The following is a 12853-nucleotide window of genomic DNA, read 5'->3' on the forward strand; positions in this document are numbered from 1 at the left end:
CGTCCAAGCCACGCCAGGCCAATAGTTGAACCACGCCGACATCTTCTGGGGGCTTTCTGGGACAAACAAGGTGTCGTCCTCTTGTCGCTTCTCTTTAATTGTCGTCGGCAGGGCCCATGCCAGAAAATGGCTTCTCCTTGGCCCCGGAGGAAGCACCCTGGTTTGGTCAGCATGATCTTGATGTCATGACAGATAGAAGGAAAAGATGCTCACATTGCATTGCCCAAAATCCCATGGCAAATGCAGGGGTCCTTGCGTAATAAGCCCATATTCCATACCGCCTGTTGTCCGCGTTCAATAGCTTCGTCCATGATATCGTCCATGTCCGGGAAAAGGCGGCGGATGTGCAATAGCGAGTCGACAAGCCCCGGAGCACCGTGACAAAATTGAACAAGACCTTCATATCGCTTATCATCGTCATCTTTAGTGGTCCAGTTTCCATCTTCTCGCTGGAGACTTAACAGTCGTCTCAATGCATTTTTGATCATCGAGTTGCTAGCAAGTTTTGGGTCCGTCAGGAGTAGCTGGGTCAAAATGCCGATGTCTCCGTGAACAGCGCCGATGTAGCGCTTGCCCCGAAAGACCCACCCGGGCCCAGCGCCGAGAGTCTTCTCCACCATCCGGGCTTTGACGAGAGTCAGAGAGGATGCGACTTCAGGTCTCTGTCTTCAGGTCAGTTGAAAGATCTCGGCGTCTGCAGAACCTTTACTTAGTTACCCATGATTCAACCGCGCGGATCATGTACAGCAGCCCAACGTAGCCAAACAGTAGCTCGAAGGGATGATCTTCAGCAACGAGTCGGTCAAGCTCACTGCAAAACGCGGGAGCATTGGCCTCGTCCATCATTGTCTTAACAGCCAAGAGTGCAACGCTCTCGCAAGCTAGACCGCAAGGGGCGGAGTTCTCTCCGGGACGCTTCGCCGATGCATAGAGACTTGCCCAGTGGCTGAGCAACTGATCTTGTACTTGCATCGACGGATATTGGGCGCTGAGCTTGAGTAGCAAAAAGGCGAGAGATGTAGGGCCCCGAAAAAGACCACGACATTGGTCGTTCGAGTATTCAGCCAGTGGCGGCGTGTCGACGAGGACATGCGTTAGCGCTTCATGAATGAGAGCTTCTGGATCGCCCGAGAACGTGAGATACTCTCCTTCTCTGACGTTGTTCGGGATGAACCGAGATTCAGGTGGGATGGGAACAGCCATGTTGATTGCGCAGGTCTTTCAAGGATAGAGCCGCCGTGATTGACGCTTTTCTGGCTCATTGTCCTGCGCTGACGAGTTGGTGTTCACATGCGGGGAAAACGGGCAAATTTATGTGGACTTCCATCTTTGGCTGGCATGTCTGACAACGGGATGGATTATTCATCATGATGCACTGACAGGCAGGCAGCTTGAGCACCATCTATCCACCACGCCCTGGCCGATCCGCCGTTGCGCAATGTAAGAAGGTCTCTGGACTGCACTAATCCAGTGAATTTAGGCTTAGAGCACGAGGAAGAATATCCAGGTACGAAGCAGAGTATTCATCACGAGAAAAGTGCGATAATGGCCGCATTAGCGTTATGTATGTAAGCAACCACTATTCCTCGAACATGATTGAATGCCTGCCGTTCTGCACTCTTTAAGTCATTGTGTCATATAAAATTCAACAGACACGTTTAGTCTGTTCTTCCACGTTTGGTCTTGTTTTGAATGCGAATTTCTTTTTCTGCACATTTCCTTGCCGTACACGTCTCGGGCGAACGTCGGTGAGCCTACTTCCAAACTTACGGACAGGCTGTGATAAAGGTGGGCAGTTAAAAAGATTGGGCGCCCTGGAATTCGGTTGGTTTGGGATGGTTGCTAATTGCTGACGTGGTTCCCATAATCTGCCTAGCCGTATAATCGCTTCTATCCGGTCTTTCCAAACGAGCCTCCCGCCCGACCTAGCCTTGCTTATGTGCGGCGAATTCAGGATGCAGGTATTTAAATACATCATCTGAACCGCACATCCCACTGTGCACGTCTTTCAATCATGATCCACTCCTTTATCTTTAATGAGATGTCTCGTTCATAGACCGCGAAAGATGCTATTTATTAGTGTAGCGTTTGAGATCATACGGTAGGATGTTGGCTGCAACACGTTTTTCTTGTAACCGTCGGAACTTTGTGTAGTACATCCTTACCCATTGAAATCTTTCTAGATCACCGCATCGCCATGGGGCGGATGAATACTGGCTCCATGGAATCTGATCGCGCGGATCACAAACATTGCGAGAATGAACCCTCACCAGCGTGGAATCAAGTGGAAGCGGCTGGTTCAAACGTAAGTAGTTATACGTCGTACCTTCGCAAGCCCGGCGCACATATGCTAACCTGCCTAAAGAGATACTGGATATCCAAGGATAGAGATACCAACGTGAAACAAATATACGCCGTCATTGAGCCTTCACCTTCAAATTCAGCTCATCGTGATCAGCACCATCCCCAACCCAACACAGAGTGTGGCTGGAGTGTTGATGTCCAATGAGCCTTCATTGGACGCTTCTTCCACATCTCGACTTTTCCAGGATCATTTCAAAGGGGGAAATTTTCTGGGAATCAGGAACGTAACTGTAAGCTTCTTATTCTTTCTTGCGCGAGTGATACACTCCGTAGCTACGAAGTCACGTATTGACCGATGTCTCTCTCAATCAGAGTTGCGACGAGAATGTCGTGGTTGACGTGCACATCTTATTTGTCAGACTTCATACGTCGAAACCGGCCCTTCCAACGGGTCCCGTAGGAACCTCTGCATCAGATTTCATCCCTTTAAGACCCCATGACTATCAATTATCCATCCAGTTAATAGGTCATTCAGATGGCTCATGGACTACGATTGTCCTCTTGGATGACTTTTCCAATCCAACAGATCCAGAGTCCAAATTACATCACGCCTTCGACACCAATCTCCGATCATCAACAATAGCCGATTCGAGTGCAACCAGACTCAGTAAGTGTCTCGGAATACTGAATCTACATGTCGGACAGGTCACCTCCGAGTGGGAGGGTGTGTATTCGCAACTCTCTCAAGCAATCAGTCAGTTGGTAAGTTCCTCTCCTATCCTGTTGATGAGGTCAGAGACATTGTTTCTTGAGTTCCTGCCTCATTATCCATGTTGGTATCGAGCTTGGACTCAACAACTGATCCGAAGTCTTTGTTTAGCTGTTGCGAAACAATACGACTGATGGGAGTTAGAGCGACGTTCTGCTTGCTCAGAAACAAGCCATGAAAGCCCGAAGATTGACATCGAAGCTCATAATCAAACTCGACCGCATAGTCGAGGCGCTCCGTTCTTCCAGACTTGACGGCCGACTGGAACAACATGCCTTCGACGTTTCAGGACGTTCGATCAAAGAGTCTGAATCAAGCCCGCAGTACGGAACCTTCGAAAAACTGCTTCGAGTTTTGGCACAGTTGAGATCTCTGGAAACGGAAATCGAAGACTATCATTGTGCAGTAAGTGGTGCAACGGTAGCTGTCCAATGATTGAGCCAGGAATCTCTCTTTAATTGGGGCCATTGAATGGTAGCTATTGTTGACATACAACATTAGGTTCTGTTGCGTTATCTACGTGACCTCCGAAGGCGGGAAGAAAACGATGCGAACCGTAAAGTCTCTCGCTTGGTCAGACAAGCTCTCCAGCAAAAGATCCAATATGTCAATGTCAATATCGTAAGTTGATTTGAAATCAAATGTAGTTACTGCTCCACAGATCATCTTTTTGTTGACGATTATTTCTGTTATCGCTTCAAGCTCCAAGTATTTTCACCGATGGCTTTGGCCGGTTCCCTAATGCAAGCCGGGTTGGGTTTTGGGAAGACCGCAGTTTCATTCTTCGTTCTTACCGCTTTGCTTATGGTAATTACCGCAAGCCTGTCGTGGTTAACCCGTAGATTTCATGCCTTCACGAACACTGAAGCAAAGTCGGAAACCGTCACGGGCAAATTGGACCCGCGCAATCTTCCAACCGGCCAGACTGTTCGCAACAAACACCTGAAAGGCCAGTTGAATCATTCACCGGATCAAAGGACAGTCGCTACCAGTCCTTGTAAGTCTTTTTGAGGAAAGGCACGTCAGAAATTGTATGTTGACCGGAAACATAGTATCTAATACTCCGCAACAATCGCCTCCATCCAGTCGACCTACTTTCACGAGCCAGCTGATTATCTCAGTCAGAGGTTTATATGCCAGGCGATTGAACATCATTGTGGATCAATTTGTTCGATTATTTACGCCAAGCCAAGCAGTGCCCCCAGGACACGTCCTAGTCTGCTGGAAATGTGTGCGTAATTGGCCCCTCACTGCAATCTACCACTTCAAGACACAAAGAATCTAACAAGCTGCGACCAACGCAGAAATGTGGAGAGAGACTAAAACTTCAAGTTGAAACGTCTCATCAATATGCTGCAGTTGACTTCGCCCGACAAGCATCCGGGCGTGAAATTGTCGTTTTCCCGGCCACTGATTTGGCTAATACTGCAAGCCTTACTCCCGACCCTTCGGAGAGCGAGCTCGCGGTATCTCAGCCTTCAAATTCTACTAGAGACAGCCAATCAATCTCTTCAGCGCCGACCACTGTGGACAAACAAGACTCAACTGACGATTTCACAGCTACCGACGGCGTCAAAAAATATATGTTGCTTTGCGTGAACACTCACAAACACGTCATCCTTCTTGAGAATGTTGATGTCACAACCGTCCATTCAGACGAAGATCTATTCAACAAACTTAGGGCAGCATACAATAGGCATCGAGGGGACCCTTTATATCGGCCATCTACGAATGATGGGAGCCTCGTGGGTCTGCTCCACGCGTTTTGGCTTAATCTCAGGTTGAAGAAGGTGAGAAACCCGTTCTACAGAGCAAGTAAAATGCAATACGTCAAGGTAAAATCTCAAATCTGCCCACAAATGTCACGCGACTTCTAAAATTACCTCCTAGTTTGAGGTGTTCCCTCTCAAGCACGAACAAGATCGTGTTGGCGAATACATCGTCGACTCTATCCCATCAAAAGAAGAGGCGCACCGATACAAGTACGCATTCAGTCCTTGCCCTCCGAAGCTTGGGAGATTCCCGTTCCCGCCCGACCACTTCATGCACGCTTTCCTCAAACCTGGGGACCACTTTAAGTCCCGGTATTTAGCCGCGCAAATGCTGCCGAAAAAGCTCCATCAAAGATTGTGCTGGAACAACTCCATCAATGATCCGGATAACGTACCTGAAGGCCTCGGCTTCCTTATCGAGGAGGACATCGATCGAGGCTTTGTCGCGTTACTAGTCATGGTTTTTGCAGCGCTCATCGCACTCGTGGCGATCCTCTGGTCTTGCCTCAAAGGTGATGTTCAAGGTGGCATGAGCATTGGTGGATTTGGTATTGGACTTTTGGCGGTATCAGTTACCATCTTCATGATGGTAGTCCTCGGTATTCACATTTGAGTTTTTTTGGTACGCAAAATACGCGGCGTCGCCTCGCCTACCTAGGCGTCGTGTTCAGTGTTGGGCTTCAAGCATCCACCCGGCCAGTTCGTCCGAATCTGGGTTCTTGGCGTCAAGAAATGCAATCCCAGTTTCATCCCCCTATTCCATCTGAACTGGTCACTCCCTTTGTTGCATTCAAGATCCAGTCAATCGGTCCCAGCCCTTCGAAAACTCCACCAATTGTTGCATGTTATCTTTTCATTTTGCGGTTCCGCCAGGGGCTTTGGTGGGTTTCTTGGTTGTTTACAGCGCAAGCCGTGGTGCCGCAAGTTAATTATATCAGGGGCTTAATTGGCGGCACTTGCCCTGCCATTTGTGGAGAAATCACCGGGAATAGAGGGTGCCACGCGTATGCGATGAATTAAACAACGGCGGAGGAACAGTTCCTGTCGATCCATCTGCCGCCTTTAATCTCTACCCGCGAAACACGTCCCAATCGGGCGCTAGGAGGTTTTTACATCTGATTCTTTAAAACCGCCTCTTTTTCTGCCCAGGGACGGGAAACCGGCAGTCTACTTTTACGCAATCGTTACTCATCGGCACGTTTTCCGAAACCCAAGAGACTTGCAACATGTTGTTCACTCAAGCTGTCATTGCGGCTCTGGTCACCGGCGTCTGGGGCCACGGCGTCGTCCAGACCCCGGAGCCTCGCACGGTAAGCCCCGGAATCGATCGCCGTATCATACCGGCTCCGAACTGACTTTTGATCGACAGACCGGAACGAAGCAGGAAGAGCTCTGCGGTACTGCAGTCACCAATAAGCTCGACAGCGATCTTGCCGGACCCATCGAGAACGCCATGGCAGTTGCCGATGCCGACTACAAGTGCAATGCCTTCATGTGCCGTGGATACCAATGGGAGGATAACGTGGACCTGCTCATGAACGTCACTGCTGGGCAGGTCATTCCCTTCCACATTGACCTTGTTGCCGGTCACAGACCAGGTCACGCCGTACGTTTCTACACAGCAGTTGATGCTTGACGACGTACTAACCCTGTCTCAGAACATCTCCGTCATTGACCTCGCGACAAACACCGCCGTCGGTGAGCCTCTTATCACCTGGGACGACTGGCCAACCGAGAACCCCGACCCCCTTGCTGACAGTAAGTCGGATCAATCCTCACGGGCAGTGATGTAGTGTACTAATTGAGGATGTAGCCGATTTCAACGTCACCATCCCCGATACCCTGGCCGACTCCTGCAACGTTGGTGGCAAGTGCGCTATCCAGTGGTTCTGGTACGCCGAGACCAACAAGCAGACCTACGAGAGCTGCATCGACATCGCCATCGTGGCGTAAGTTGAGGACGTGCAGTACAGAGGCTGGGCCTCATCAATTTGACATCTTCACCCGGTACATATTACCCAACTGCCGAGTACATATTTTAGAAAAGCACATAGCACCTGTGTATATCAAGTCAACTTTCATGCTTGAGAGTGTCTATTGACATGCACCATTCATACCACCTATCCCATTGTGCAAAAAGCAGACGCAAATGTGCCAAAATTTGCCCTGTACATCACCAACTCGGAATCGCAACATCCCGCGGCCTCGTCACGTAGCATTCCGCGTAAAACCATCCATCCTCTTCCAATCCCTTTGTATCCAAGCCTCTTGCTCTCACGTCAGCGACAGCAGCGCTCTGCTCCTCCCTTGATGTGAATCTTCTCTGATGGAACAAGTGTCCGGGAATCTTTTCGGTGACAAGTCCATGTTTTTCCTCCAAGACGTCCGCAATCTCATCAAACGAGAAGACCCTGAGCACGAAGGTTACCATCCACAGCTTAGAAGAATCTTCAGCCGCTTCAGCGATGCGGGAGAAGGTGCTTGCACCAACATAGCCCACTCCCCCAGTGCAAACCACCACCTCAACGTCTTTTAATCCCTCGCGCAGTGAGAGCGATGGGTCAGATGTCTCGAGGTTCTCTGCCCATCCATCTTTCATCAAGCCCGTCTTCACCGCGTACGCAATCGCTTCAGGAGCGATGTCGAGACCTAGCATTTCGACCTCCGGATGGATGAGCTTAGACTCGAAGAAACGTTTGTCGGAGGTGATCTGGTCCCGACTAGACAGTTTGGGAGAAGATGCGAGATGGACTGATAGTGCATCGAGTGTGAGGTTGTAGCGGAGCAGGGCGGCGTTTATTCCGTACGAGCAGCACACGTCGAGAACTTTACGAGGCTGAACATCTTCCGAAGGCGAAGAGAGCTCGAGGACTCGTTCCACGAACGGAATTGCTTGTTGTGGGATTTGATACTGAAGTGGAGTGAGAGCCTTGAAGTATGCTCTTGGATCTGGCTGGTTATAGATCGAATTGAAGTCGGCTTTGCGGGTGTTGGTGAACTGGTCAGGTCGCTCTTCGATCGTCATTTTTGACAGTGAATGGGTTCTCTTGAGCTAGAACAACATAAAAGCCACAGACGATTGAGAAGTTCTGGGTGCCAACGAAGCCGAATGGAAAAGACGTCTTAGGGCTTGTTCGATAATTATTTGGGAGGACCCATAGGTGTCTTTTAAACACTAGTAATATGCGGAAGGGTTGCTCCAACATCATTGATCGCAGGGTCTGTCCAATTTCCAAGACCGAATGAAAGTTCTCCTCTCGCGTTTTCACATGCATTGAATCGAATTCAAGTAAGACCAGCTTAATCTGACTGGCGTATGCTCCAGCCCATATTCAACCCCCGGCCCCTCGCTTCCCGAGTTACATCCCGCATGGCTGCGGCGCGGGCCGTGAGACCCCTCTCCCCGCTCCGAGATCAGGTTATGACCGTTCCGGGCTCACTACCTATAGGCAACAATATGTACGATATATGCGCGCATGCTCGCGAAGTGGATACCTCGTTGCTGAAGCGATGCATGTTTGAGCTCTAAGCAGGCGAATCATTGCTCCATTGCGTAGATCGCTGAAGTAGCGTCATGCATCACAAACCATTCTCAGGAGATGCGCGATTTTGGAGGTCGATTTGTGCATCGTGTCGTTCCCAGATCCAATGCGGAGTGACACATTCGCAGGAGCTACTAGAAATGACACACGGCTGTCCACGGATTAATTAGCTGGGATTTCACGGACGAGTATGATGGCACCGAAAATTCTGATGGCTTGCCTACGGGTATGGCCATACATGGAATAATTGGATTGACTGTTTGCATTATGCTATTACCTGACCATACTACTTATCCGCGATTACGTCCTCCTACATCTAATCCTGCGTTAACCTAGTACTGCCCCAGAACCTGGATCTGCGGGGTCTTGAAGACATCCCAGTTGTCCGCATGCGTAGGGTTTCCGAAAGGCCGCAGCGCCGCAAACCGGATGGTGTAGTTGCCCCGAGCAATCTGAGTACCGTTACCCAGCTTGCCAAACCACCAATGCTCGTGGTAGCTCGCAGCCGTGTTGCGGTAAATGTCAGTGATGGGGTAGGTGAAAGTCTCGTCGGGGTCGTACTGCTCCGGGTCGAAGACCTCAACCTCACCAGAGCCAACCCAGGAAGCTGCGGATCCGACGTAGCCGTTCTGTCCGACGACGGGAGGGTAAGTCCACTGGCGCTCAGTCCAGCCTGCCTCGTAGATGTCCCAACGGACCTGGCGGGATCCCCAGAGGAGCTTCTGGAAGATTTTGGGGAAGTCCTGGGCGCCGGTGCTGAGGTCGAAGGTGTACGAAGACTTCTCGCTGATGTCGATCTCCTCAGTCGTGGAGACGGATATGGGCCATCCTGCCTCGTGTACACCACCGAGGGTGTTGCGAAGATCGGCTCCAACGCCGGCGTAGGGAACAGACACTTGCTCGCCGTTGCTGCCCTGAATGATGACCTTGCCTCCGTACAGAGGCAGGCCAGTGGTGTTCCAGCCGAGGTTGTCTGGGTTGTTGAAGTTGACAGAGACGGTCTTGGTCTCGCCGGCCTTCAGGGTGAAGTCACGGGGTAGGCTGATGTCTGGAGTGTATGTCTTGGGAGAGAGTTGGGCGAAAGTCTTGACGCGCTTGGTTCCAGGAAGACCGCCAGAAGCGGGAATCCAGGCGAGGGCGTCTACACCGGCGTTAGGCTGAACGGAGAACTTGTAGGTAATTTCCGAGTCGCCGTTATTGGTGACGGTAACGTCGTGGTAACGGCTGAAGTAGCGGGTGTCGTTGAGCTGGATCTTCTCGAACTCAAGCTGGGTGTCATAGTGGAGGACCTTCCAGGCGTCGATCATGCCGTTGCCGACCTGGGCCGGAGGAGCAGTGTATCCGTAGTCGGTAGCGGTACCGTCAGACCAGGGCAGAGCATAGCCACTCGAGATGATGCGGCGGGAGAGGGCGCGAGCAAAACCCTTGCCCTGGACGCTGCGACCGCCGTGCTGGCTGATGTAGAGGGCTGCGACGCCGGCAACGTAGGGACAAGCCATCGATGTACCGCTAAGAATAGCGTAGCTACCGTCGAGATAGGTCGAGAAGATGTTACCTCCCGGAGCGGCGACGTCAGGCTTCAGCTGGTTGTCCCAGAGAAGACCCCAGCTGGTGAAGGTGTTAGGACGGTTACCGGCAGGGTAGTCCAGGGCAACAGGGGCTTCAGGGTTGTTAGAGAAGTCAGCAGTGACGTTGGTTCCGGCCTTGATAGCCTCGATAATAGAGACTCCAGAATCGGCGCTGATCAGGGCAATCTCAGAGTCGGTGTTGCTAGTACCAGGTGTAGTCATGGGGGAGGCGTTGTTGTAGATCAGAATGTACTTGGCACCAAGAGCGGCCAGGTTCTCTTGCTTGGTCTGGAACGTGCATGTTCCTCTGCGGACCAAGGGGATCTTGCCCGTCAAGTCAGGGCTTCCCTCAGGATAGGGCTCGCAGCCGTCAGCGGGGTCCTCGGTGTTTGTATTGAGAGCAATGATGGGCCAGTCGGTGATGGTGCTGGGGAAGTAGCTCTCAGCTGGGAGGTAGCCGATGCGGCGAGTGTCGGAGTCGCCGAAAGTGGCCTCGAAGGGGATCGCCGGGAAGACCTCAGTGTCAATGGAGGCGACGGCGACAACATTCTTGCCGGAGGAGCCAGAGCTGCCATAGAAAGGACCAGCGGATCCGCTGTTGCCGGCAGAGATAGTGACTACCACACCTTCATCAACGAGACGGGAAGCAACCTCGGCCCAAGCGTTGTTAGACCATCCGTTGGTACCGCCGATACTGGCGGTGATGATATCAACCCCGTCGTCGTAGGCAGCGAGGAAAGATTCAATCAGAGTGGCAGAATCCGTAGAGGCTGCGTTGGAGAAGACCTTGTACGCGTGAAGCGTCGCTTCGGGGGCAACGCCAGACCAGCTGTAGCAAGTTAGCCCAGCTTACATCAGGTAATACGACGAAGCCCTTACAGATCATTCTTGCCGGCGATGATACCAGCAACGTGAGTTCCGTGGCCACGAGTATCCTTGGGATCTTCATCGGGAGCTTTGGGTCCGCTCTGTGGATACAGACCGTCACCGACGAAGTCATAACCGGCTGCGACCTTGAAACCAGGACCAAAGCCTCCACCGAGCGCGGGGTGGTCATAGTAAATACCGGTGTCGACGACACCAACTTTGACGCCTTTGCCGAAGATACCCTGGGCATGAAGCTTGGTCACGCCAGTGGCGTTATGCGTAGTATAAGCCGGCGCCTCTTCAACGGCGACAGCCTGGGGCTCTACAGGTCCAAGCTTGACCTGCTCATTAGGCCAGACGTTCAGGATGTCAGGGAGTTCAACCAGAGTGTCGAGCGTGTAAGTCTCAGTTTCGATGCTGGCGCCGGAGAACACATCGCTGGCAAACTCCTTGACGACCGTGATACCGTCGGTAGAAGCGACGTTCTGGCGACGACGACGCGCACTGGATCCCTAGAAGACGGTGAGTGTCAGCTGGGGACTACAACCTAGGGCGGCAGCCCTCGCAGCGGGCACTCACTGGAGCATATTCAATGATGAAGCTCTTGGCTACGTAGGCGATGGCCTCATTGTCGGCGCCGGCTTCCTGGCGAGGGACGAGTGCCGCAGCGCCGCCGAGGTGGAGGGCGAGGACGAAAGCTGAGACGGTGGCCGAGATGCGCATCTTGCCGGCTTTCTGACAGACGATGGAGATTCGCGGGGCGCAAAGCTACCGGAAAAGAGCTCAATCCCAAGCATCGCGAGGAGCCTGGGTAGTTAAGTAGCCACCCTCATGCTCTCTCGGAGAGCTGAGCAGACTGCGCGTATGAAGCCCCTCTGGGCAAAAGACGACAATGGCCCCATGTGAGCGACTCGCCATGCAAGAAGCTAGGGTCGAGATGAGGCCGAGGAAGCTCCCTAGCTCATCTCCCCGGCAAAAAGACGTGATGCTGGGGATCCAACATCACGTCGATTGGATAGAGCCATTGGTGGCAAGCAGCTAGCTACCCTTGGTGCGTTCGTACATCGTCGCATGGCGGGGAGAGTGCAGAGTTACAAGGCTTCGCTCGGCGATGCAAGCCAAGACAGAGAATGGCCAGGTGGGAAACGACAGAGGTGCAGGCTTGGCGTTCTAATAAGGTGCGGTTATCTTGAGCAAGCAGAAAGCAATTTCCGCTTGGGACCCCTCTTCTCATGGATATAGCTGCCGTCGCGGAGGAAGCATGCCGATGAAGGTTGGGTCATCGATGATGAGCTGCCAAGGGTATCACGAGCTTCCTTGTTGGGACGAGGCGGATGGGACGGCGCAGCCCGGGAGGGGGCCAATAGTTCGAGTCCGGATTGCGTGCGGCCTTCCGACCTACCATCTTGAGCCTGTGTGGGGGGTCCGGTGTTGGTACTAGGTGCGTCCCGCAAGGTGGTATCAACAGTCTGGGGGTGGGATGCCCATGGCCGTTCTCTACCACTCTGCTCCTGCGCGTTCCAGGCACAAGAGCGCGAGTCGGTGGTGCAAGGTTGCTCGAGTGTTACATTCAGCGGTGCGTGGGCACATGGCGGTGGACAGAGGAGATGTTACTGACTGGGTTGTACAGGATGAATATCAAAGACGTTATCGGAGCTCGTCATGATGCCGAGACTCCAGGATTCAATGAGGGGGAACCGTTGTGGCCGTCAGTGACTTTCGGTTAGTAGACCGTAGCTAAGATAACATGAAAAATGCCGCAATGCACCAGACTTGCCTCCCATCGGCTATCCGGGCCTCTCGCGGCAGTCTTGTCACGAAGGAAGACACCTCCGGAGAACACAGCGTCTAGTTCGCTTGTACGGTCGTCAACAGAGGACAAAAGATCCGAATGAAGAGAGCGTGGGGATGTGGGAAGGGATCTCATGCGTGGGTTAGTGCCACGCGCAACTGAGATAAGCTGGGCTGGTGGCCTGTGTTAAGCCTGTCTCTAGTTGCTAACCATATCTGGCAGCTTGAAAGCTCATCTCC

The 12853-nt window shown here is 52.3% G+C and overlaps 4 protein-coding genes across 4 annotated transcripts; 1 reads left to right on the forward strand and 3 right to left on the reverse strand.

Annotated features, from left to right (window-relative positions):
* Positions 1 to 94: 94 nt before the first annotated feature.
* GCL2 (LanC-like protein GCL2) lies at positions 95 to 1203 on the reverse strand (the record flags this gene model as incomplete). The annotated part of the gene is made up of 3 exons (XM_037329346.1): positions 95 to 157; positions 279 to 662; positions 718 to 1203. The coding sequence occupies 3 exons, from the start codon at positions 1201 to 1203 to the stop codon at positions 95 to 97; spliced, it is 933 nt and encodes a 310-aa protein (XP_037171767.1).
* Positions 1204 to 6071: 4868 nt separating this feature from the next.
* Positions 6072 to 6798, forward strand: CGCA056_v014105 (uncharacterized protein; the record flags this gene model as incomplete). The annotated part of the gene is made up of 4 exons (XM_037329347.1): positions 6072 to 6155; positions 6215 to 6451; positions 6504 to 6603; positions 6659 to 6798. 4 exons carry the CDS (start codon positions 6072 to 6074, stop codon positions 6796 to 6798), a joined length of 561 nt encoding a protein of 186 aa, XP_037171766.1.
* A 220-nt stretch (positions 6799 to 7018) lies between these two features.
* On the reverse strand, positions 7019 to 7870 carry CGCA056_v014106 (uncharacterized protein; the record flags this gene model as incomplete). The annotated part of the gene is made up of 1 exon (XM_037329348.1): positions 7019 to 7870. One exon carries the CDS (start codon positions 7868 to 7870, stop codon positions 7019 to 7021), a length of 852 nt encoding a protein of 283 aa, XP_037172496.1.
* An 849-nt stretch (positions 7871 to 8719) lies between these two features.
* On the reverse strand, positions 8720 to 11545 carry vpr-5 (Minor extracellular protease vpr; the record flags this gene model as incomplete). Its single annotated transcript, XM_037329349.1, has 3 exons — positions 8720 to 10784; positions 10835 to 11334; positions 11402 to 11545. 3 exons carry the CDS (start codon positions 11543 to 11545, stop codon positions 8720 to 8722), a joined length of 2709 nt encoding a protein of 902 aa, XP_037171765.1.
* Between the last annotated feature and the right edge of the window lie 1308 nt (positions 11546 to 12853).

Source organism: Colletotrichum aenigma, assembly GCF_013390185.1.
Source record: "Colletotrichum aenigma strain Cg56 chromosome Unknown KSG_Cg56_contig10, whole genome shotgun sequence".
Taxonomy (NCBI): domain Eukaryota; kingdom Fungi; phylum Ascomycota; class Sordariomycetes; order Glomerellales; family Glomerellaceae; genus Colletotrichum; species Colletotrichum aenigma.